This window comes from Cuculus canorus, unplaced genomic scaffold (assembly GCF_017976375.1).
Source record: "Cuculus canorus isolate bCucCan1 unplaced genomic scaffold, bCucCan1.pri scaffold_68_arrow_ctg1, whole genome shotgun sequence".
NCBI lineage: Eukaryota > Metazoa > Chordata > Aves > Cuculiformes > Cuculidae > Cuculus > Cuculus canorus.
In genome coordinates, this window is record NW_026527847.1 from 66,725 (window position 1) to 89,822 (window position 23,098).

The 23,098-nt window shown below is 49.0% G+C and overlaps 1 protein-coding gene across 4 annotated transcripts; it reads left to right on the top strand.

Moving 5' to 3' along the window:
* Positions 1 to 761: 761 nt before the first annotated feature.
* On the top strand, positions 762 to 22,078 carry LOC128850761 (uncharacterized). 4 transcript variants are annotated; one of them, XM_054055750.1, is made up of 25 exons: positions 762 to 1,194; positions 2,570 to 2,663; positions 3,335 to 3,457; positions 4,356 to 4,500; positions 6,286 to 8,395; positions 9,000 to 9,234; positions 9,952 to 10,013; positions 11,201 to 11,348; positions 11,838 to 12,094; positions 12,548 to 12,633; positions 13,381 to 13,454; positions 13,557 to 13,662; positions 13,880 to 13,959; positions 14,457 to 14,571; positions 14,782 to 14,861; positions 15,688 to 15,810; positions 16,672 to 16,786; positions 16,997 to 17,076; positions 18,016 to 18,133; positions 18,344 to 18,423; positions 19,366 to 19,483; positions 19,694 to 19,773; positions 20,143 to 20,248; positions 20,872 to 21,123; positions 21,318 to 22,078. In XM_054055750.1, the coding sequence occupies exons 6-25, from the start codon at positions 9,180 to 9,182 to the stop codon at positions 21,559 to 21,561; spliced, it is 2,379 nt and encodes a 792-aa protein (XP_053911725.1). In that variant the 5' UTR covers positions 762 to 1,194; positions 2,570 to 2,663; positions 3,335 to 3,457; positions 4,356 to 4,500; positions 6,286 to 8,395; positions 9,000 to 9,179; the 3' UTR covers positions 21,562 to 22,078. The 4 variants fall into 4 exon arrangements, with proteins under 4 accessions (XP_053911725.1, XP_053911727.1, XP_053911728.1 ...); XM_054055751.1 differs by having other exon boundaries at positions 764 to 1,194; positions 2,570 to 3,457; positions 13,563 to 13,662; XM_054055752.1 differs by lacking the exon at positions 15,688 to 15,810 and having other exon boundaries at positions 763 to 1,194; positions 2,570 to 3,457.
* Positions 22,079 to 23,098: the final 1,020 nt, after the last annotated feature.

Genomic DNA, 23,098 nt, shown 5'->3' on the forward strand with positions numbered 1-23,098 from the left:
GATTCATTGCTCCTCACAGTCTGAATATACGTGGTATAATTTGTTGGGTTCCTTTAAAACTTCATTCACATCTGAACTGAAGAAAGCAAAGAGGGTGTGATTGCTGTAACTGTAGGTTTGGTCAAAAGCAAATAATTCTTCTGGGCGACCTGGCTTTACAGTTCTTGGCACCTGGCTACCAACGCTTTGTCGTCTGTCGAGGACTTTTGATAGATGTGGGCTTTGTCCTGCATTCCTCAGCAGGGCAAATGTGCCTGTCCAGTGTTGTGGTTACTGTGGCTGTTGCTAGTTTTTCCTTTCTGTATTCTCAGTGTACAAAAGGCATTGTGATAGTTCCAGGTCTTGGGTAATCCACTACCCAGTTACTTCCCTGCAGGAATTTAGACAAACTGATTTATTTTACAGAGTACCTATCTTTTTGTTGTATGAATAATCACTCAGATGCTTCTAATTATTTCTGTCTCTGTTAGGAGTTTCTTCTCACTTGCATTGCATTTTTAGCTCAGTATAGAGGCAAAAAGCAGCAGGAGTATCTTGTCTTGGGAGTGAGATTTGTAGATTGATAGGTGTTTGCTAATTATGTCCAAAGTATCTGTTGAATGCAGAAGGATTTTTGTGGATCACTGCTGTTTTATCACAGCTTCTGATGAATCTGACCGGGTGTTCAAGTGCACCACAAGTCTGTAGTGACTTACGCAGGGAAAGAAAACAGTTTTCTTCATGAGCAAGGATGGAAGTGTTTGGGATGCGCTGTGTTTCTTTGCAGCAGTGCAGAAATACAGTCAGGCTGCAAGACTTCTGAATATTAGTGTAAGGTTTTTCTTTTTTATCCCATTCATCTTCTTATGATAGAATTGTGGGACAAGTTGGTGTAGGGCAGAAGAAACGACATGCTGTCTAGTTTTCAGCCTTAGCAAAGATTAATAGGGGTATGTGGAATGCTGACAAAACATCTGAACTTGTATTTCTTGGGAACAGTAGAGAGAGGCGAATTAATGTCTTTAACAGAGTAGTTGAAAACCCTGATTGAATACTTCCTCATTCCTTGCAGTTGGCAAACATGAATTAATTGGGCATAAAAGTTGCAGTGAAGATCCTCAGTCGACAGAAGATTCACAGCCTTGATGTTGTAGGAAAAATCCTCAGGGCGATTCAGAGCCTGAAACTCTTCAGGCGCCCTCATATAATGAAACTGTAAGTTTTGCTTGCTGTCATCAGACCTATTGAAGCACTAGTCTCTTTTTGCTCTCACTGGTCTTATTTAAAACATGTTTAAAGTGCAACACTACTAGTAGTATCTCATCAGGAAAGTAACCAGCTTCCGAGTATGCCTACAGTGTCTTCTGTAACACATTTGCACAAGACTGAGCTCTGCAGGCCGGAAGTCTTCTATTTGATTTTTGCTTACAAGTCCTTTCAACAGGTATATAAAACATATGATCCTGATGGATGCTTCTAATAGCATCCACCTCTGGTTTAGATGCTACTTCAGTTTTCTTTTTCTGGTGGTATTTGACCTTTTTTTCTGCTTAGAAAATGAGTTAAGAACAAGATTGTAAAGGGCATTTCTATAGTAAGTTTGTTGTGTTTTATTGCTTGAAGTATGTTCTAGTGATATGCTTGTTAATGACCTATGGTTTTCCAGTGTAGGTGGTGTGTCTGCTTTCTGCTTTGTCTTGGAACTGGCATTGTGAAGAACGGTGCAATTCTGAGGACTGTGTGTGAATTCAGTTATTTGTTGCAATTCGGATATTTGTATGCTTAAGTGTAATACCTTGAAACATTCATTCTCGTCCAAGTGCCACCTCCTCTCTTCTCAATAGAATACCTGAGTTTTGACCGAAGTGTTATCATAGTTCATTGTCTTGTTTCCTTAAAAATGGAACACTTCTGACTGGGAAAAAAATTAAACAACTTATAGGTTGTAGAACAACCCCAAAATCTATCAAATGGGGAGTTTGGCTATAAAATAGTATTTCAAAACTTGAAAGCTGGTTTGTTTTTTTTTTCTGGGAACTTAACAGAAGTGGAGTATTAAAATATAACAACCAGAGTTGGAAGCTCTTAAATACTAATTAAAAATACAGGTCCCTTTTACAAAGATAATAGTTGTTACTATTAGGAGCAGGTTTGGGTTTTTTTTAGTCTTGATGGACACTTTTTTTTTTTCTTTATGGAAAGTCAGTTTTTTTGCATGTTAAGGTTGAAAAGTGCATGTTTTTGAGACAGTAGCAAAGTGCTTTTGAATTCTTTCCTCACTGCACCAACTGTCTGTGGGGTAGCATCATAGTTAGTCCAAATGACTTCTGTGAAACTAAGCTTAGTACTCTGAAAGTATGAAGACTGATATTTCTGGCAGGGAATAAAAATTTCCTGCTATTCCTGCTGATGGTGGTGTCATATAGTGAAAGGAGTGGAAATGGTTTTAGAAAAACGTTGTCATTCCAGTGGCTGCAAATTGGCTGGCAAATATTTTCAAGTGTACTTTTATCTGACTCTTTGGTTTTAACCAAATGTAACGAACATCTTTTACTGAGTGTGTCAACTAACATATGCCTTCTCTTATCAGGTACCAGGTCATCAGTACTCTAACTGACATTTTCATGGTGGTGGAATACGTTTCAGGAGGAGAACTGCTTGATTATATATGTAAAAATGGAAGGGTAAGAAGTAGTCAAACTCTACAAATTAATGACTTGCATTCTGTTATTGCTTTTGTAATGTTCCTGTGACACTTGAAACTGAGGGACAGACGGGTTCTTTTGGGGGATCCTTAGCAGAATTATATAAATAAAGCCTTATTTTTTTTTTTAACAGGGTATCATGGTTAGTATAGCACAGAATTTCTGCAAACAGAATCAATGCAGTATAATTTACAAGTAGCATAATACAGAATTTATAATAAAACTTAACATTTGATTTCTAATCGCCTGGACCATCTGCAGATTGTGTCACATCTTAATACATGGTTTACTATATCAATATAACAATCGCAGTCTGGACTTAATCCTGTGAAACAATGAGTCACTCACTCGATCCTGGAGGAAGGAGACAATGGTGGTGACGTCCCTGGCCTTGGGAGGTTTCGGGTCTGGCTGTCTAGCAGCAATCCTGGTCCAGGTTCCCCACTTCAGACTTGATTTTATGGCCAGTGCTCTCTGTGCTGTTACATTTCCCTGTTCTGTGACGGGGTCATCACCACCACCTGGTTGGCTGTGTACCTGGGGCCTTCGAGGCTGCTGAGGAAGGGGGTAATGAGTCTGGCACGCAGGAACCTTGAGGCTGGTTGGGAAGGGAAAAAGAAATCTGTTTGGTTGGTTTACTTGGTTCGCAGGACCTTCACAGCCTGATAACGTGGGAAAGGGAAGAAATACATGCCTCAGTCACAGAATGACCGTTTGCCTCATGAAATGGTATGAGCTGTGCTGACCACATTACCAGGCACCAGGAGCAGGCGGTACTGTCACATTCAGTTGTATCGAGGTTTTTTTGTATGGATTCAGTGCTAACTTTTGAGCTGGCAATTAAAATATTCTTTTAAGACTGTAAGTTTTTGTGTAAGTAAAAAGGGCTGTATGTTAATACATTTCAGATCTTTATGTATGACTTCATCACAGCATTTTTTCTCTCTACTGATACTGATAAGTTAATTTGCCATTACTGGGTACAAATTGGAGGAATATGTATCCATCTGAAGACTGTTTCTTCAGTATAACCCATTACTGGAAAGCTACCATTGTGCCCTTACTATCCTCTTCTACTGGCAGAACAGTTTATGTGGAAGCTCTGAAGTCGCTTTTGACAGACGGTTTAGATAGCCAGGATACTTTTAGTTAGTTAGAACAAACCTTGACATGGGTCGGGCGTGTGTGTAGGAAATGCCCAGATAGATCTGCTGTTTGTGGCTAGCTGCTAACAGCTTAAGCAGCATCTAAAATTTGTCGCTTCTGTGCTGCATGTCAGCAGCAGCTTTTGTCAACTTAACTCTTATGGTATGGTTAAATATCAAAATTCATTGATATTTCACTTAGATAAAGTTAATGGTTGGGTGCTAATGTTTCTAATTACCGAGTATGTAACATCTGCCTAAAGCATTTCAAAAGCATGATTAAGAAATGTCAATGAATTTCTGAGTTGGTGGGCATGTTTTATTTTGGTTATTTTAGAGTTGTGGTACAAACAAAATTATGTAAACTCTGAAGCTTTCTGCTACAGGTTCTGATCATCTGCTCTATGAAGTGTCAAAACTAAAAGTGATAAACTTAGACCACCAAAAATTTCCTTTGGTTCACATAAATGAAAAACCACTTGTCTTCCATGGTCTGATAATTGTTTAAAATGTTTGTCTGCCTTAGCTTGATTGGAATGCAGGTAGACGTGTGTTCCAGCAAATCCTTTCTGGCATGGCTTGCTGTCGCAGGCATACGGTGGTATGCAGAGATCCGAAGGCTGAAAATGTGCTGCTTGATGCACACATGAATGCCAAGAGAGCTGACTTTGGTAAGCATCGCTATTTTATGTCTGATTGCATTTCTCATTACTTAGATCCTGTTAATTACTGAGGGAAAGTTTCAATAAAATGTCTGCAGTTGAATACCCGGATGGTGGGACAAAATACAAGAACCTGGAGAGTGTGAATGGAAAGCAAAATTGTGTTCCTGCACATGTGTAGAACTTGTGTGCTTCTCAGGCTTTCTTGTCATGTATTTTCTATGACTGAGTGAAATTGTGAACTGATTTCTTTGGTTTTGCTTAGCAATATTTTCTCTGAAATGCTTAAATTCCTGACCCATCCACTTCAATATTCACTCCTATTGCCTGGTTCACTATCTGTAAAATGTAACTGCTTCGCTCTCTTGGAAGTAGAGTGCAGAGGCAGTTTACCATGTTTAAGAACCACATTGCTGTGGTAAAATACACTAGACCTCCTGTTAAACTGCTCTAAATTCACTTAAACTGCGAAAATGTGATTGAAAAAACATAATTAAAAGTATAAAGGGTAAACTAAGAACTGTTAATCGTGCAAACTCCTGTGCGTTTTTGCCATCTCCCTGCCTTTACTAATCAGAAAGCTTAATTGTTTATCGTAGCTGTTTCTGACAGAGTGGCTGAGAAGACTGGCAGCTAGATTTTGGAGCTGTCTGAATTGGGAATCCTCACCAATAAACATAGTAAGGGATCTGTACTGCTACGATATCACGATATACCTCGTGTAGACGTAGTGGATAATACCTGACCTTGTAAAGCACTCTGAGGCGTCTGAAGAAAGGTGACAGGAAATGCTGATATTCTAAGCTTATTTTAAAAGCATGGTGTTCAATTATTTGGGTACTGGGAATCACAGTATTGATTTTTTTTGTGTGTAATAAGTGCTTTGGGTTGAATGGCTTATGTGGTGGAGAAATTAAGTATAAAGTATCTTCCTGCAACTTAAGTCTCATCAAAGCTGTAGCGCTCAGTTAGTCAGGACTGGTGTATTAAACAAGACCTTAATAAATGCTTTTGTGTGTTACAATACGAAAGCTAGCCAAGCTGTACTTCTCACCTCCCTCCCAGCCCTGTAGAAAGGGTAGGTGTGATTCCTTCTCGGAGACTGACTTCCCTGGCATATGGTAGTCTCGGTCATGGAGCCTCCACTGAGGAAACCAGAGGGTATTGGACACAGCTGTCCTAGGAATGGTAGTTGTTTAGTGATGCTAAACCATACCGAGCGAGTATCTAAAGCTCAACTAATGAACAGCAGTGATCTGGGAAGCATCTGAGCAGTGTAGGTGTCTAAATTGTGGCAAAGTCAGGGGCTCCCCTCAGTTCTCCTAGCCAATATAAGCTCTTAAAGAGTTTTGGGCAATTCTGTGGTAGCATCTTCCACTTTGGTGTTTAGAAGTAAATGTGTTATTTAAGACTTCCTTATTGATGACCAAAATCCTACTTTCCTATGTTACTCCATCTCCCTAGAGCAACTTTGATCTCTACCACACGCGCATCATCCAAATTGAACTGGTTTTTGTCATGTAATAAATGTTCTCAAATAATGAATATGTTATCAAATATTTCTAGGTTGTGTGCAATAATTGATTATTTTTACTTAGATTTATGATAAATAAATGGAGGGTTATGTGGCACGCTCATAACCCAAATGTCAGTAATTCCAAGGAGTGTCACTTGCTTACTAAGATAAATTTAACTTTCCAATTGGAATTTCTAGGGGTTTGTTCTAGGTGATGTATGCAATGTGAAATGATTTTGCTCTTTGAATTTTTAGTAGTTACTCTTACACACTTTCAGGTCTGTCAACTATGATGTCAGATGGAGAATTTTTAAGAAGAAGCTGTGGTTCCCCCAACTATACTGCACCAGAAGTAATTTCGGGAAGGTAGGCGTTTTTTTATATTGGATACATGTGTGCACGTACTTCAGTCATTTTGCTGCTTATTTGTAAAGGCTACAGATCTCGTGCAATTGACATGCCCGATGCTGAGAAACTGTAGGCTGAACCTTTAATTGTTCTGATAATTTCCCATAAGTATTTAAGGCTTCTGTGGAATAGCTTTCAATAGTTCCTGTAAAGTGGGGATGATATCTAATGTCCCACATGCAGTATGCCTTAATTGGTTCAAAAATCTCACTTGCAGTTCAGATCTTGGAAGTAGAGGTATAGACAGAATTAATGGAAAGTCTGCTGTGAAGCTCAGTAGCAGCGAAATACCTGCTGCAGAGTAATATTTAGTCTGAAGGAAACTTCTCTGGTTTTGGACTGTGATTGTCAAATCAGCTTTCAGCTACCACCCTAATATTGCCTCTGGCCGACTGGAGGCCAAGTGTCTGTTTTATTCAGGCAGTAGCATAGAGTGTATGACCAGTTCTCCTATATGGACTTGTCTTAAGCTTTTCAGCATCACCATTTAGGGGTACAGATGACTTTGCATAGATTCCACTGGTAAAGGGATTTGGGGTGAAAGTCATCTTTGGGGGCCATTTGTGAGGAGATTACAGGTGAAAGGCATGGGTTAGGGGACTTGCTAAAGGGATTTGGGGTGAAAGTCATCTCTTGGGGGAATTTGTGAGGAGATTAGCGCTGCCTGGGGAGGGAGCTCAGAGCCCACCCAGTTCCCCCACTGCCATGGGCACGGACACCTCCCACTGGAGCCAGGGGCTCATCCATCCTGGCCTCGAATCGCTCCAGGGATGGGGCAGCCACGGCTTCTCCAGGACACCCCGGGCCAGCGCCTCCTCACCCTCACAGGAGAAATTTTCTGCCTGAGGTCTCCTCTCAGTCCCCTCACCCCCGCCTCAGACTGCCTCAAAATACAGCCTTCACCACCAATCTCCTGACTCAAAAGATGACTTTCGCCTCCAGTCCCTTCACCGAACTCCCCCAAACATCAACTCTCACCTCAAACCTATTCCAATTTCCCCTCAAGCTCTTCCCAAATGTCATATTTTTACCCCAAATCCCCTCCGTAGCTCCCCCAAAAGGTGATTTTTACCTCAAATCTCCTCTCAAACTCACAAAAAATGCAACTTTCACCTCATTGTCCTCCCCAAACTCTCCAAAATCACAACTTTCACCACAAATCTCCTCACATTTCCAGTCAAACTGCCCCGGAATATGGTTCTTTTACCTCAAATCCCCTCATAAAATCCCCCAAAACACAAATTTTACCACAATTCTCCTCAGAAAACCCCCAAATCCCTTCCCCAAGTTCCCCCAAACCAAGGCTGTCACCTCAAATGCTCTCAAATTTTCCTTCAAAGTCCCCCAAATAGGATTTTTTTACCCCACATTCCCCCAAAATGCAACTCTCACCTCAACTCTCCTCACAATTAACCCCCAAAAAGATGACTTTCACCGCAAATCCCTTCCACAAACACCCCAAACCATTTCTTTCCCCTCAAACATTCTCGCATTTCCACTCAAACTCCCTCAAAATAGGATTGTTTTACCCCAAGTCCCATTACAAACTCCCCCCAAATCCAACTTTTATCACCCATCTGCTCACACCTTTCTCGGAGGTGATGTGTGAGATCTCCCCTCAGTGTCCTTTGCCCCAGACGAATAGGCCACATTAGAGAGAGCTTTTCAGGTATCATCTGTTTTCCTGACCACACAAACCACCCTTCTTACCATTCCCGCCACCATCTGTGTTACACTGGGGGTGTGCACTGCTCTATGCAGATAACGCATTCCATTACCACAAATCATCCCCTTTGTGACTGTTCTCACTCACTGCGTTTTCCTGGTCGAGCTGTGAGAAGTCGGGATAGTGACATCTCCTCCGCCTGTATTCTTCTGCCAAAAAAACACACAGCAAGACTTAAACTGCAAGCTTTAAGCACGTAAACTCTGAAATATCGTGGCACCGAAGGAAAACCACAAGCTTGTCAGCATTTACAGGTACTCTGTCCACTCTCTTACAACGCTCCATGTTAGACCTCCCTGCTTGGAAGTGTCCAGTGCTCAACCTGCTACTGAGCAGAGAGGAACTCATTTCCCTACATGAGAACAGACCCTGAAGAGCATCCATAAGGGGTCAAACCAAGGAAAGCTCTGCCCGCGGGGCTGTGTGTCCAGAGAGAGGAATGCAGCAGGGCATGGGCGATCCCGGGTGAGGGGTGGGAGGTAGATCTGAGCATGCTGGGAGGAGGGTGCAGGGTGGGGCTGGCGAGTGATGGGAGCTCACAGGGAGGGGAGCGAGGGGGCTTGGAAAGACTGGAGGGGTTCAAGGCACAGGGAGCAACATGTGGCAAGGAGTGGAAGGCAGATTGAGGGACAAGTCACATGCAGGGTGGTGCCAAAAGGCAAAAGCATTTCTTCCCCAGGCTGGTGGTCACTGAAGGAGGAGGCTTTTAGGATTCGAATTTGGCTTGGATGCCGAGGGCTTTTGATGGCCGCATTAAAGCAATCAAACAATCCCCACTGGCACTGGGGCTCTGGGGAGCAGATGTGGCAGAGTTGGCCTCTCCAATGCCAGGAGACACCAACTGCTGGTCCCCTACAGGTCAGGGGTGATGGTGGTTGCCCAGCAGGAGGACATCTGGTGACACCACCTGGAGGACATCTGACATCACAATGACAGGAGCTTTCCTTAGTCCACCTGTGCCCAGTCCTGCCACACTTCCCCAAAGGGCAGTGGAGGAGGAACAGGGGAAGACATTTCCTAGTCGGAATCACAGCCAAAATGATGAAGTATCCCTTCATCAGATTCCCAGCACTGAAAGTGCTCAGCCTGGCAGGTAAGGCCTTCAGGATCTCCTCCAGCTCTGTTACTGCATAGGATACCAGATTCCAAAATTGTGGACTGCCTCAGGGACCCCAATTTGTCTCAGTCAGGGAGGCCCCAGGGATGTCAGAGCCCCTGAGGAGCACAGCACTGCCTTCCTGGTGGGGCAGAGGCCATGCTGACTGTTCCCCAGGAAGAGGATCAACCCTGGAGATGGGCATCGGAAGGGGAAGGGGAAGGGAGTGAAGGGAAGGGAAGGGAAGGGAAGGGAAGGGAAGGGAAGGGAAGGAAGGGTGCTGTCTGAGGAAGGCAGAGGTATGGTGCACCTCCCTTGGGTCTCTAGGAGCCCCTGCAATGCCTGTGTTGGAAATCAGAGGCTTTCCTTCTGAGCAGTGGAGCACAGATCCTCTGCTGGGCATCTAGCTGCAGCCTCTGATTTTCCCCACTGGCGCTTCTTGTCTTTCCCCACCCTGGAGCTGATGGGTGGTTAAGACAGTGGGGTGCACATGCTCAAACCCCTTACGCTGCCCCACTCTGCCTCTGGGCTCACACCGAGACTGAGAGGCAGCAGCCAGCCAAGAGCCGGGCTCTACAGCCCCGGACCCTGAACATCGTGCTCCTGCCGTAGGTTTGATTTCAGCTGTGTCCATCAGCTCTGCGGCTGGGATGGGGCTGAGGGGTGGTGACCCCGCTGGCTCAGAGCCTGACTTGTCTTTCTTTTGCTTTTCAGAAGTCGTAAGAGTTTGGGACACTGTGTCTGAGTACATGCTGCAGCAGATTGCACTGAACAAGGTGGGGCTTTCCTCCTCTTCCTCCTGGTACCTGGATGCTCGCAGTAGCCCAGACAGCCCCCCCAGCTCAGTCTGGAAAGTCCTTGCCAGCCTTCTGAGGCCCTTCTGGGAAGACCTTAGAGCAGCTTCCAGTACAGAAAGGGGCTCCAGGAAAGCTGGGGAGGGGCTCTTGTTCAGGGAGTGCAGGGAGAGGATGATGGGGAATGGATTTTAGATGAAAGAGGGGAAATTGAAATGAGATCTTAGGGAGAAATATTTTCCTGGGAGGGTGGAGAGGGCCTGGGCTCAGGTTGCTCAGAGAAGTTGTGGCTGTGCCATTCCTGGAGGTGTTCAAGGCCGGGTTGGGTGGGGCTTTGATCCAGTGGGAGGTGTCCCTGCCCGTGGCAGGGGATTGGAACTGGATGATCTTTAAGGTCCTTTCCAACCCAAACCATTTCATGATTCTCTGACTCTGGAGCTGGCTTCTCATGGACTGCTGTCATTGGCACAGCACTCGAGCAAGGCAGAGCCTTCCCCAGTGCCAGCTTTCTGTGGAGCTCCTTGCTTGCATTTGCTGGACTTGACTACAGAGGGGGCCTGGAGAAGAGCTGTCTTGGCTCAAGTTCAACACCCCTCTCTGCCTGGGATCCCATTTGCAGTGTCTTGGAGAAAGAATGGTCACATTGAACAGATTGTCGACCTCTACATGTCCAGAATTGACTCTGGGGTTCTCCATTGGTTCCTGAAGATTATCAGATTGGTGAAGCCATATTGACAACTCCTGATGACTTTCTAGTCCTTCACGTGCCTGGCAATGGTTTCCACAATCGGCTGGCAGGCAGCCCCCCACCATAAAGTGCAAGGGTCCAACCTCTCCTGGGAAAGCAGAGGAAATGGCTCAGCAGGGCACAAAGGTGGGACAGAGCTGCTGCTTTGACAAGGAGTGCAACAAAGGGAATTTGTCTGTAGGAGAAGAGAGACTTTGAGCTTTTCTGGCCACTTGTAGCCCTTGCTGCTGCAGGGCAGAGGCTCAGCCAGCAGCCTGGGACCCTTCTCGGGGCCTGCTCAATTGCCCAATGTCCCTTGGACCTGACATAGCTCTGAGGTGTTTGGTTGTCTTTTGCCTGCTACATATCTTAGGAGTGAGTCCTTCATTTGTTAGTGCATCTAAATGTCATCTTCTGCTCCTCTGTTCTCTGCTGCTTTCAGGGTGTGGCAATAGATGGCCTTGGTGTTTTCTACGTGCTGAGACAGCACTACAGTAAATTGAACGGGGATGTGCTTGCACCGAAATTTCATCTGTTGGAGGGAGTTATGCAGGCTCAGAGGATCAGCCATGCCAACAGAGACGTTCCTGGTAAGGCGGCAGCGTGGAGCCTTGGCTTGCCATTGCAGCGGCCTTGGGCTGCGAGCAAGCGAACACCTTCACCTTGTCCAAATCCGAGATCTGCATTAGATCAGTGCCACTGAAAGCCAAAATGTCTCCCAAGCAGTTGTCAGGGCACGGGGTGAGATGGCCAGGCTGACTGTCAAGGGTGTTGTGCAGTCTTTGACAGCCTGAGCATGACGCAGCTGCAGCAGCTGTCACCCTCCACATCACCATGGAATCTGGACCCCTCTTCCAGCAGAAGGCTGCTACTCAATGGCCGTGATCTTTTTGTGCTAATTCTGCTTGGAAGAAACCATTGCTTTGTACGTGACACCACTGTTTGTGGAGTGCTTTGAGTTTTGTCCAGGAGATTGAACAAGACATGCCTGGAGCACAGGATCGCTGGTGGGGTGGGAGCTCCTTCGGCCTGTGGAGCTGCTGCCCACCTCACTTTGGTCCTCTTTTGCCGCTTTCCAGATGACCTCCAAGTCGTCCCCCTGGACTATTCTCAGCTCTCCCTGAAGACAACTGTTTCTGAGAAGATGGTGGAGGAATGCGTGAATGACCTGGTGGTGCTTTTCACCTGGGGTGCAGGGCTCGGAGAAGATTATGACCTTGTTTTCAAGGGCATAGGTATCCTTAGGAGCCGAGATAATATCCTCAGAATGACTTACTACAAAGACTTTCTTCTTGCCATCGATGGCACTGGAACAGTGTTGAACTGCATGCTCTCTGTAAGTGGAAGATTTTTTCCAGGGCTCCTTGCCAGTCTTTCGGGGTCGTCTCTGAGTGCTTGAGAGCTGGCTCTTCTTGGCCTGCTGTCATCAGTGTTACCACTTTGCCAAGATAGGCCTTTATACAATGTGAGTTTTCATAGAGCTCCCTGCTTGCATTTGGTGGCCTTGGTAACAGAGGCCTGGAGAAGAGCTGTTGTGGCTCAAACCAAACAACCATCTCACCTGGGATTCCACACCCAGCTGCTTCGGGCAAGTGTGCAAGACCATGGCAGGTCTTGTAGCACAACCGTGCAGCTCTTGTTTGTGCTGAGGGAGGGCTGCTGGTGGAGACAGACATGCGGAGGAGAGAGTTTCCTTGAGGCGGCCACACTGGTGGGAAGGCTTGCTGCCTTTGTGAAGGAGGAGCTGCTTTCCTTGGCCTCATCTGTTGTGTCTCTGTCCCTTCTGCAGAACCCACTTACGCGGATTAATGTGATATCAGACAATGACTCTTCTGCTTTCCACATGAGTCCTCAGGGGATTCGTGTGCTGCCCATGTGAGTACATTTGCTTGGTTTCTCAGCTCTTGCGAGGTAGGGCTGTGCTGCCAGACCTTGCCTGCTCCCAAGGTTATTGAAGAATCCCTTCCTGAAGGAAGAGTCCCCAGCTGCCTCCACGTGTGCTTACTCTCCTTCCTGACTCTGACTGCCCTCACTTGTATTCACATGGAAAGGGGGTTGTACGTTACCTTCCTCACATGATTAAGGACACAGATAGGGTGATGGCAAAAAGATTTTCAAAAGACAGCTTCTCAGTTTTCCTGTGTGTTAACTTGTACCCAGGAAGCGTCTCTTCAGGGCTGGTCAAAGACCTGACCTGGACAAGTCCTGTTGGGAACATTTCCCTGGCTTTCTGAGACTCCAGTGCGTGAAAATTCTCCGGAATGCCTCGTCCTTGGAGCAAGGGGCAGAAGAGGAGGGACTTACTGGCTCAAACGGAGGTTGTGGGGCTCAGCAGATCTCTGGGCCGGGATCAAGCCCTGCTGAGCAGATCTCCTGAGGAGCTGTGGGACAGAGCTGGCTCTGTACAAAGCCCAAGCACGCGTCATGGAGGGACTGCCAGGGAGCCAGAGGGCTCTTGGCTGTGTCACACAGTTACCTGATGGAGCCCTCCAAGGTGGTGACCAGCCTGGATGTGCTGCTTTAGGAAACTGGAGACCTTGAAGTGACTATTGGCCATCTCTGTCACTGGAAGCAAGGGGAGGGTGAAGCCCTTTCTTCCAGCTTGTGTCTGCTTCTTCCCAGGTTTGAGATTAAGCTCCCCCCTGGAAGAACAGCTGAAGACTTTTTTCTCATGAAGGGATCTGGGAACAAACAAGGTAAAGTCTGTCCATCTGCCAAGCTGGGACTGAGCAGCTCTGCACCTCCTCTTGCCTGGGCGGCCACAAAGTGCTCTTCTGAAGAACTGTCTTCTTCCACAGTTGTAGGAACCCCTGGTAGCCGGTGTCAACATCCTCAAATGAGGCATTCACCAGGCAAATTGACAAGAGCCAGGAAGGCAAAAGGGGAAAAAGAGAGTACAAAGAGGTATGCACTTGAGTGAGTCAGAGAAGCAAATGGGAGCAAAGGGGTGGTCTTGTGCTCGACGGGACAAGACAGGTCCCCTGGATGTGCTGTCTGCAGTAGTGCTGACAGATAATCAGCACATCTCACAGGGGCTGGTGTGTTCTGGCTGCGCTGCCAGTGCACAGCAGGGTTTGGTTAGACACTGCTGTCAGTCTCATGCCTTTCTATCTCTTTCCAGTGAAGAGTTTCACCAGCTGTTACCCACTTGGAAGTTCCAGTTGGAACAGCAGGAAGACATGGTTGAGGAGCGAGAGAAAGGTAACGCAATGGATGAAACCTGACACAGGCTTGAAGACTTCCTTACTCCTGAGGGATGGGAGCCACGGCTATGCCAAAAATGTGCAATGCTGCTATTTGAATTTGATTTGTGGAAGGACACCTCCACACTTCATACATATATCTCTGCAACACATCTTGCAGAGCATTCTCTTGAGTTGTGTGAGAGAAATTTAAGCCCTCCAAGGAAGTGTAAATGGAGGCATCGGCTTACTGATGTAGACATTTTGCCAAACATACTGCTGCTCTCTCTTTGAAGGAATACTAGAGGAGTGAAAGTTGTACTCCTCACCTGTGGAGGTGGAGGAGATGGAGGATTTGCAGCCACCTAAGTCCGAACCAGCAGTGAGACTCTGGCAGAATCAGGAGTGCTGGCACTGATGAATTCCCCACAGGACTGACTGCTCTGCTTATTCCTCTGGTGTGAGCTGCCCCAAAGTGTCCCTGGTCTGAGGGCATTTCTTGTGTCTCGCTTGCAGGGAGTCATCCCGAAGACAGTGTTCCTCCTGGAAGGAAATTTTCTGTCAGGACGTTACCCGTCCTGAAGCCTGAAGAGAAGGTGGAGGCACGCTTCGAAGTTAAGCCCCCAGAAAGGTGAGAGGTGTGGAGAAGCCACAAGGGAAGGGGCGGTCTCTTGTCCTTAGTGGAGTGAGGTGTTTAGATTGGACACGCTGATCATATCTGCTCTGGAGGGCTCCTTGGACATGTTTCCATGGTGGGCATTTTCTTGCAGGATGACAAGCATTCAGCATGTTTTGGCGAAAGTTGCGTGACCGCTTCCTGTTTGTTATCTTCCGTTTGCAGGTCAGAGTTATCGCAGGTGCCTCCTCTGACACCGAGGCCTCCTGCGATGTCTCCGGGAAAGCCTGATGAACAAGGCAGAGGTAAGGGGAGGGAGAAAGAAGACAAAGTAATGCATGGGTCCTGACAGAGGCTTGCCAATTTCTGCTGTGTCCATTAGAGCATGGAAAGAAAGCCGTTCTCGAAGGTGACGTGTGGGTCTGAAAAATGCCTGCCCTGTGGGTGTATTTCCCCCAAATATTTAGCCTAGAGAGGCAGAAGAGCCTTCAACAGTAGAAGGCCACTGATGGGTGTTGCCCTGCCGAAGAACACAACCCCAGCGTGCTATCACGGGCTTTCCTCCTGGTTTGATTTATGTTGCTGAGGAAGGCTGTGTTGGGAAGATTATCGAAGGCTGAGTTGGAAAGATAGTCAAAAGCTGCGGGGCATATGCGGCAAGGCCTCGGCCATCTTGGAGATGGGAGCTTTGCACCTTCTTTTGGCATTGCTCACAGCCTACAGGGAAACTGTATGTTTGGGCTGACGCTGCACAAAGGAGCAAGCGTGTCTGTGAGAGCAAGGCAGGCATCCTGGGTTCTCTTTCCTCGGGAGAAGGTGCTGGCCCCAAAGAGGCTCTGTGAGGCCTTCAGCTTTTCCTGCCAAGCCCTGCATTTCAGAAGGTGTCTTAGGGCGAGGGAATGCTGGGCAACGCATCGCGCAGGAGAGAAAGTTCTGCTCCTGGCCAGTGGAGATGGAGGAGATGAAGGGTTTGCAGCCACCTACGACCTAACCAGTAATGAGACTCCAACAGAATCAGGAGTGGTGGCACCGATGTTTTCCCCACAGGACTGACTGCTCTGCTTATTCCTGTGGTGTGAGCTGCCCCAAAGTGTCCGTGGTCTGAGGGCATTTCTTGTGTCTCACTTGCAGGGAGTCATCCCGAGAAAAGTGAGAAAAAGGGAGAAAGAAGACAAAGTAATGCATGCGTCCTGACAGAGGCTTGCCAATTTCTGCTATGTGCATTAGAGCATGGAAAGAAAGCCCTTCTCAAAGGTGATGTGTGGGTCTGAAAAATGCCTGCCCTGTGGGTGTGTTTCCCCCAGATATTTAGCCTAGAGAGGCAGAAGAGCCTTCAACAGCAGAAGGCCACTGATGGGTGTTGCCCTACCAAAGAACACAACCCCAGCGTGCGCTGGTCCCTAGGGTGTCTTGCAGAGGCTTTTTTTCGCTGAAGGAGTGGTTTGTGCTGGAGGGAGACAATAACAGCTTCAGTCCACCCTCACGCTGAACAGCACCTCCTTCTGTCAGGGGAAGGAAAGGGACGGCTGCTCTATCACGGGCTTTCCTCCTGGTTTGATTTATGTTGCTGAGGAAGGCTGTGTTGGGAAGATTATCGAAGGCTGTGTTGGGAAGATAGTCCAAAGCTGCGGGGTATATGCAGCAAGGCCTCAACCATCTTGGAGATGGGAGCTTTGCACCTTCTTTTGGCATTGCTCACAGCCTACAGGGAAACGGTATCTTTGGGCTGACGCTGCACAAAGGAGCAAGCGTGTCTGTGAGAGCAAGGCAGGCATCCTGGGATCTCTTTCCTCGGGAGAAGGTGCTGGCCCCAAAGAGGCTCTGTGAGGCCTTCAGCTTTTCCTGCCAAGCCCTGCATTTCAGAAGGTGTCTTAGGGCGAGGGAATACTGGGCAACGCATCGCGCAGGAGAGAAAGTTCTGCTCCTGGCCAGTGGAGATGGAGGAGACAGAGGGTCTGCAGCCACCTGAGACCTAAGCAGCAATGAGAGTTCGCAGAATCAGGAGTGGTGGCACCGATGTTTTCCCCACAGGACTGACTGCTCTGCTTATTGCTCTGGTGTGAGCTGCCCCAAAGTGTCCCTGGTCTGAGGGAATTTCTTGCGTCTCACTTGCAGGGAGTCATCCCGAGAAGAGTGTTCGTAATGGAAGAAAGCATTCCATCAGGACGTTACGCACCCAGAAACCTGAAGAGAAGGTGGAGGCACGCTTTGAAGTTAAGACCCCTGAAAGGTGAGAGGTGTGGAAAAGCCACAAGGGCAGGGGCGGTCTCTTGTCCTTAGTGGAGTGAGGTGTTTAGATTGGACACGCTGATCGTATCTGCTCTGGAGGGCTCCTTGGACATGTTTCCGTGGTGGGCATTTTCTTGCAGGATGACAAGCATTCAGCATGTTTTGGCGAAAGTTGCGTGACCGCTTCCTGTTTGTTATCTTCCGTTTGCAGGTCAGAGTTATCACAGGTGCCTCCTCTGACACCGAGGCCTCCTGAGATGTCTCCGGGAAAGCCTGATGAACAAGGCAGAGGTAAGGGGAGGGAGAAAGAAGACAAAGTAATGCATGGGCCCTGACAGAGGCTTGCCAATTTCTGCTGTGTCCATTAGAGCATGGAAAGAAAGCCGTTCTCGAAGGTGACGTGTGGGTCTGAAAAATGCCTGCCCTGTGGGTGTGTTTCCCCCAAATATTTAGCCTAGAGAGGCAGAAGAGCCTTCAACGGCAGAAGGCCGCTGATGGGGGTTGCCCTGCTGAAGAACACAACCCCAGCGTGTGCTGGTCCCTAGGGTGTCTTGCAGAGGCTTTTTTCGTTGACGGAGTGGTTTGTGCTGGAGGGAGACAATAACAGCTTCAGTCCACCCTCGCGCTGAACAGCACCTCCTTCTGTCAGGAGAACAAAAGGGACGGCTTCTCTGTCGCGGGCTTTCCTCCTTGGTTGATTTATGTTGCAGAGGAAGGCTGTGTTGGGAAGGTTGTCAAAAACTTAATGCATATGCGGCAAGGCCACGGGCACCTTGGAAGTGGGAGCTCAGTGCCTTCTTTAGCATTGCTCACAGCTTCCTGGGAAACGGCGTCTTTGGGCTGACAGTGCACAAAGGAGCAGGCGTGTCTGCGAAAACAAGGCAGGCACCCCAGGATCTCTTCCCTTGGGAGAAGGTGCTGGCCCCAAACAGGCTCTGTGAGGCCTCCGGCTTTTCCTGCCAAGCCTTGCCTTTCAGAAGGTGTTTTAGGCCAAGGGAATACGAGGCAATGCACAGCGCAGGAGAGAAAGTTGTGCTCCTGACTTGTGGAGATGGAGGAGATGAAGGGTTTGCAGCCACCTACGACCTAACCAGTAATGAGACTCCAACAGAATCAGGAGTGCTGGCACCGATGTTTTCCCCACAGGACTGACTGCTCTGCTTATTCCTGTGGTGTGAGCTGCCCCAAAGTGGCTCTGGTCTGAGGGCATTTCTTGCATCTCGCTTGCAGGGAGTCATCCTGAGAAGAGTCTCCATCCTGGAAGGAAGATTTCTTCCAGGACTTCACGTGACAGGAGGGCAGAAGAGGAGAAGGGTGTGTCAGGTCTGACAGGGAAGCCCCCAGAAAGGTGAGAAACGTGGAAAAGCCACAAGGGCAGGAGCAGGCTCTCGTCGTAGGGGGAGTGAGATGTATATTTTGGACACGCTGACTTTATCAGCTCTGGAGGGCTCTTTGGACGTGTTCCCGTGGTGGGCATTTTCTGGGAGGATGACAAGCATTCAGCATGTTTTGGTGAAAGTTGTATGTCCGCTTCATGTTTGTTGTCTTCCATTTACAGGTCAGAGTTATTGTGGATGCCCCATCTGACTCCGAGGCCTCCCAAGATGCCTCCAGGAAAGCCTGATGAACAAGGCAGAGGTAAGGGGAGGGAGAAAGAAGACAAAGTAATGCATGGGTCCTGAGAGAGGCTTGCCAATTTACTGCCTACGTCTATCAGAGCCTGGAAGGAAAGCCTTTCTCGGAGGTGATGTGTGGGTCAGAAAAATGCCCACCCTGTAGCTGCGTTTGCCCCAAATATTCAGTCTGCAGAGGTTCTCTGAGGCAGAAGAGCCTTCAACAGCAGAAGGTCACTGATGGGGGTTGCCCTGCTGAAGAACAACCCCAGCGTGCGCTGGTCCCTAAGGTGTCTTGCAGAGGCTTTTTTCGTTGACGTAGTGGTTTGTGCTGGAGGGGGACAATAACAGCTTCAGTCCACCCTCACGCTGAACAGCACTTCCTTCTGTCAGGGGAAGGAAAGGGACAGCTGCTCTATCACGGGCTTTCCTCCTGGTTTGATTTATGTTGCTGAGGAAGGCTGTGTTGGAAAGATTGTCAACTACTGCGGGGCATATGCGGCACGGCCACAGCCACCTTGGAAGTGGGAGCTCAGTGCCTTCTTTTGGCATTTCTCACAGCGTCCTGGGAAACGGCGTCTTTGGGGTGACAGTGCACAAAGGAGCGGGCGTGTCTGCAAAAGCAAGGCAGGCACCCCAGGATCTCTTCCCTTGGGAGAAGGTGCTGGCCCCAAACAGGCTCTGTGAGGCCTCCAGCTTTTCCTGCCAAGCCTTGCCTTTCAGAAGGTGTCTTAGGGTGAGGGAATAGTGGGCAACGCATAGCGCAGGAGAGAAATTCCTGCTCCTGGCCTGTGGACATGGCGGAGACAGAGGGTTTACAGCCACTGAAGACCTAACCAGCAATGAGACTCCGAACGAATCAGGAGTGCTGGCACCGATGCACGACTGACTGCTCTGCTTATTCCTGTGGTGTGAGCTGCCCCAAGGTGTCCGTGGTCTGAGGGCATTTCTTGTGTCTCACTTGCAGGGAGTCATCCTGAGAAGAATCTCCATCCTGGAAGGAAGTTTTCTTCCAGGACTTCACGTGACAGGAGGGCAGAAGAGGAGAAGGGTGTGTCAGGTCTGACAGGGAAGCCCCCAGAAAGGTGAGAAATGTGGAGAAGCCACAAGGGCAGGAGCAGGCTCTTGTCCTAGGGGGAGTGAGATGTATATTTTGGACACGCTGACTTTATCAGCTCTGGAGGGCTCTTTGGACATGTTCCCGTGGTGGGCATTTTCTGGGAGGATGACAAGCATTCAGCATGTTTTGGTGAAAGTTGTATGTCCGCTTCATGTTTGTTGTCTTCCATTTACAGGTCAGAGTTATTGTGGATGCCCCATCTGACTCCGAGGCCTCCCAAGATGCCTCCAGGAAAGCCTGATGAACATGGCAGAGGTAAGGGGATGCAGAAAGAAGACAAAGTAATGCATGGGTCCTGACAGAGGCTTGCCAATTTCTGCTGCGTCCATTAGAGCCTGGAAGGAAAGCCTTTCTCAGAGGAGATATGGGGGTCAGACAAATGCCCACCCTGTGGCTGCGTTTGCCCCAAATATTCAGTCTGCAGAGGTTCCCTGAGACAGAAGAGCCTTCAACAGCACTACACAACTGATGGGGGTTGCCCTGCTGAAGAACACAGCCCCAGCGTGCGCTGGTCCCCAGTGTGTCTTGCGGAGGCTTTTTTTGTTTACAGAATGGTTTGTGCTGGAGGGAGACAAAAATGGCTCCAGTCCACCCTTCCGCTGAACAGCAACTTTTCTCTTGCAGGGTGTCTTTCTGAGAAAATCTTCGTTAATCAAGGGAGGTTTTGGCCCAAGATATCTAATCAATTTGAAATGGACTTGTGGAAGGGTGTATATAAGCCAGCAGACAGGTGAGATGCTTGTAGAAATGTATAGATGCTGTCCTTTTGTCCTGGGGGAGCAGGGGATTTTTTTCATGGGCATGTTGACTGTTTTGGCTCTCTGGACATGTTTCCTAGGCTGGGCATTTTCTCACGTAAGGACAAATGTGCTTTGGGTTTTTTTCACACTCTCATGTGGGCTGTCCTGTTTCAGGACTGGAGGATCTTCTCTCCCTCTTTAAATTGAAGTGAAGTCGTCTCTGGTTTTTGGGTATCACAATACTCTACTGGGCAGGAGGAGGTGGAGTTTTTCCTGCAGGCAATAGCTTTTCTCCCACATCCCTGTCTCTTTTCACTCTGTGCCCCAGCGATAAAGCTCCCTGCAGCCCCAGGCCCTCCAGGGTGACCACCAGATAGTCCTTGTCAGTGGGGAGCTCCGCAGGAGATGTTCATGTCAAATGATGAAAATCAGGCCCAGTCCTGAGCATCCCGAGCTCCTCTCTCTGTGTGGGAGAAGGCAAGGAGCAAGTGACACAGTTACACTGCACAACCCCCTTCTGCTGCAGGGGCAGGTGCACAACTCACAAGCTGTGCTTGCTGAGGAGATGTTGGTGTATCTGACAGCTCAAACTCTGCTTGCTCTGTATTTTCAGTGTGGCACTGCAAATTGTGGGGAAGTCCCTGCTGAAGGGCAGGACCCCAAGTCAACCACCGCCGCCAGGAGGAGCGCATGCACAAGGGAAGTCCACCTGCGCCCAAAGCCGACCGCGCCTCAGACACTGCTCTATGGACACGTGTGGCCTGCCAGGTGGAGTTTGTCATACCTCCCCAGGACTGAGGTGGAGCAAAGGCAGGGTCTCAAGGAGGAAGCAGGTGTATGTGCCTGTGAAGATCTCTGTGCAGCTGTAAGTGTGGGGAGTTCCTGCTATGTTCTGGTGCAGTTTCAGGGCAGAAAGTCAACACTCAGTCAAGGATCCTGGCCCTGAGCCAGGATGGGGCGAGATACAGCAGCCTCGCGTTTCCCCTGGCCAGGGACAGGGCAGGGCTGGGACAGGATGGGTCTCAGGCCGTGAGACCAACTTTGTCCTTTCTCTTGCAGCCACACTGCCCTGCTAGCCATCCAGCAGGTTGGGAAGAGCAGAAGGAAGGGCTGGAAGCCAGAGCACCTGTGGTTCCTTGGATGCATCTCTTCGAGCAGAGGTGGTGTTGTGCCCTCCTGCACTGCCTTCTTCTCCCCAGCCAGCAGCAGGGGACAGGATGCACCTCCTGAACTGTGTGAGAAGGTGCCAGGAGCTGCTTCTGCCTGGAGGAGTCAAGAGTCCCATCAGCCTCTGCAGAACTGAAGAAAATGTGGCACATCAGAGCCCAGGCAGGACTCCTCTAAGTGGTAGCGACCAGCCTGTACTTGAAATGGATCTGCTGGAAATAAAAATGCTACTGCAAACCTCAGGCGGAGTGGACAGCCAGAGTCTGGCTGTGGTGGCGGGATAGGATAACCTGGGCAGAGGTTCCTGAAGCCATTTCTGAGGCCTTTGAGTACTATGATTTCTGTGAGGGCAGTGAGAGAAGACACAGTCATTGCGTTCGGTCCCCCATAACGGCAGTGGGACAAGGAGCCAGCAGAGGCTGTCCCTGGCAGCAGGGGGCAGAGCCTGGGATGGTGAAAATGCACTGCCTTGCAGAGTGCCAGCCAGCTATGTCCCCCTCCCTTCTCTGCATCACTGACAGGATAAGGGGTCCTCGTGTCCAGCTTGGATACCGGCATCCAAAGTGACAGGCCCCGATCAGCAGGGCTGAAACAAAATCAGTGCCCCATGGATGATCCGTATCACGTTGCTCTGTGCACTCTATAACTGTAACTTCTTGCATTGCTGTGATCAGTAGAATTGTGCTGTGCTGCTGTGACTGTACCTTCTCCAGCACACGCAGGATGTGTGTGCACCGCCGGGGGGGTGATGGGCACGGTGAGACCCCTCTCTGCCTCTCGGGAGCTGCTGTGCCCTTCGGAGGGGCTGTGGCTGTGGTTGGATGGCCAGAGCTTTGCAGCCCCATTTGATGGGCAGTGCCATGGGGCCAGCCCAGACTGGGCTGCTTGATTGCTCTGGGCTGTTGGAGAGGACAGGAGGTGGGGAGAGGCTGGGCTGGAAAGAGCCCAGGAGAGGAAAACACCAGTGTGGAGCTGAGCTGTGAGCGTGCAGGGTGAGGGCACCCAGCAGGTGCTCACGGTGCAGAGCCAGGTGTGATGGTGAAGGAAGGAAGGACCAACGGGGCGAAAGAGATGGACCCGGTCTGTGCTATGTTCCCTGGAGACTGTGAGAAAGCTGCCCCAGGGAAATCGTCCCAGATGAGTCCCACACCCCAGCCATTTCCATATCTGGCTGAACATCCCAAGCCTGAAGAGGGACTTTTACTGCATGGTCACCTCTGTCCTCCTCCTTTGCTCACTGATACCCAACTCCACCACCATTATCAATAAAAAGGGAACCCGTTTCCTACTGATGTTTCCTGCGCACCAGTCCCACAGCTCTTGCCACCGCTGGTCTCCTGGCCAAGCCCTTTCTCACAGAGCTCCGAACACATCAGAGGCTCATGGTCTTGGCTCATCAAACACTGAGAAAGTCCATGGATTGGCCCCTCAGACACCCAATCACAGAAACATTAAGGCTGGAAAAGCCTCTGGGTTTCCCCAACCCAGCCCCGTGCACGGAACATCCCAAAGTGTCAACTACGCTCGGTCTGGAACCCCCAGGGGTGGAGAATCCCCCACTGCCCTGGAGCCTCTGCCAGGGCTTCACTGCTCTCACATAAAGGCATTTTCCCTCATGTCCAACCCAAACCTCCGTGGTGCAGCTCAAGGCCGTTTCCTCTCGTCCATTGACA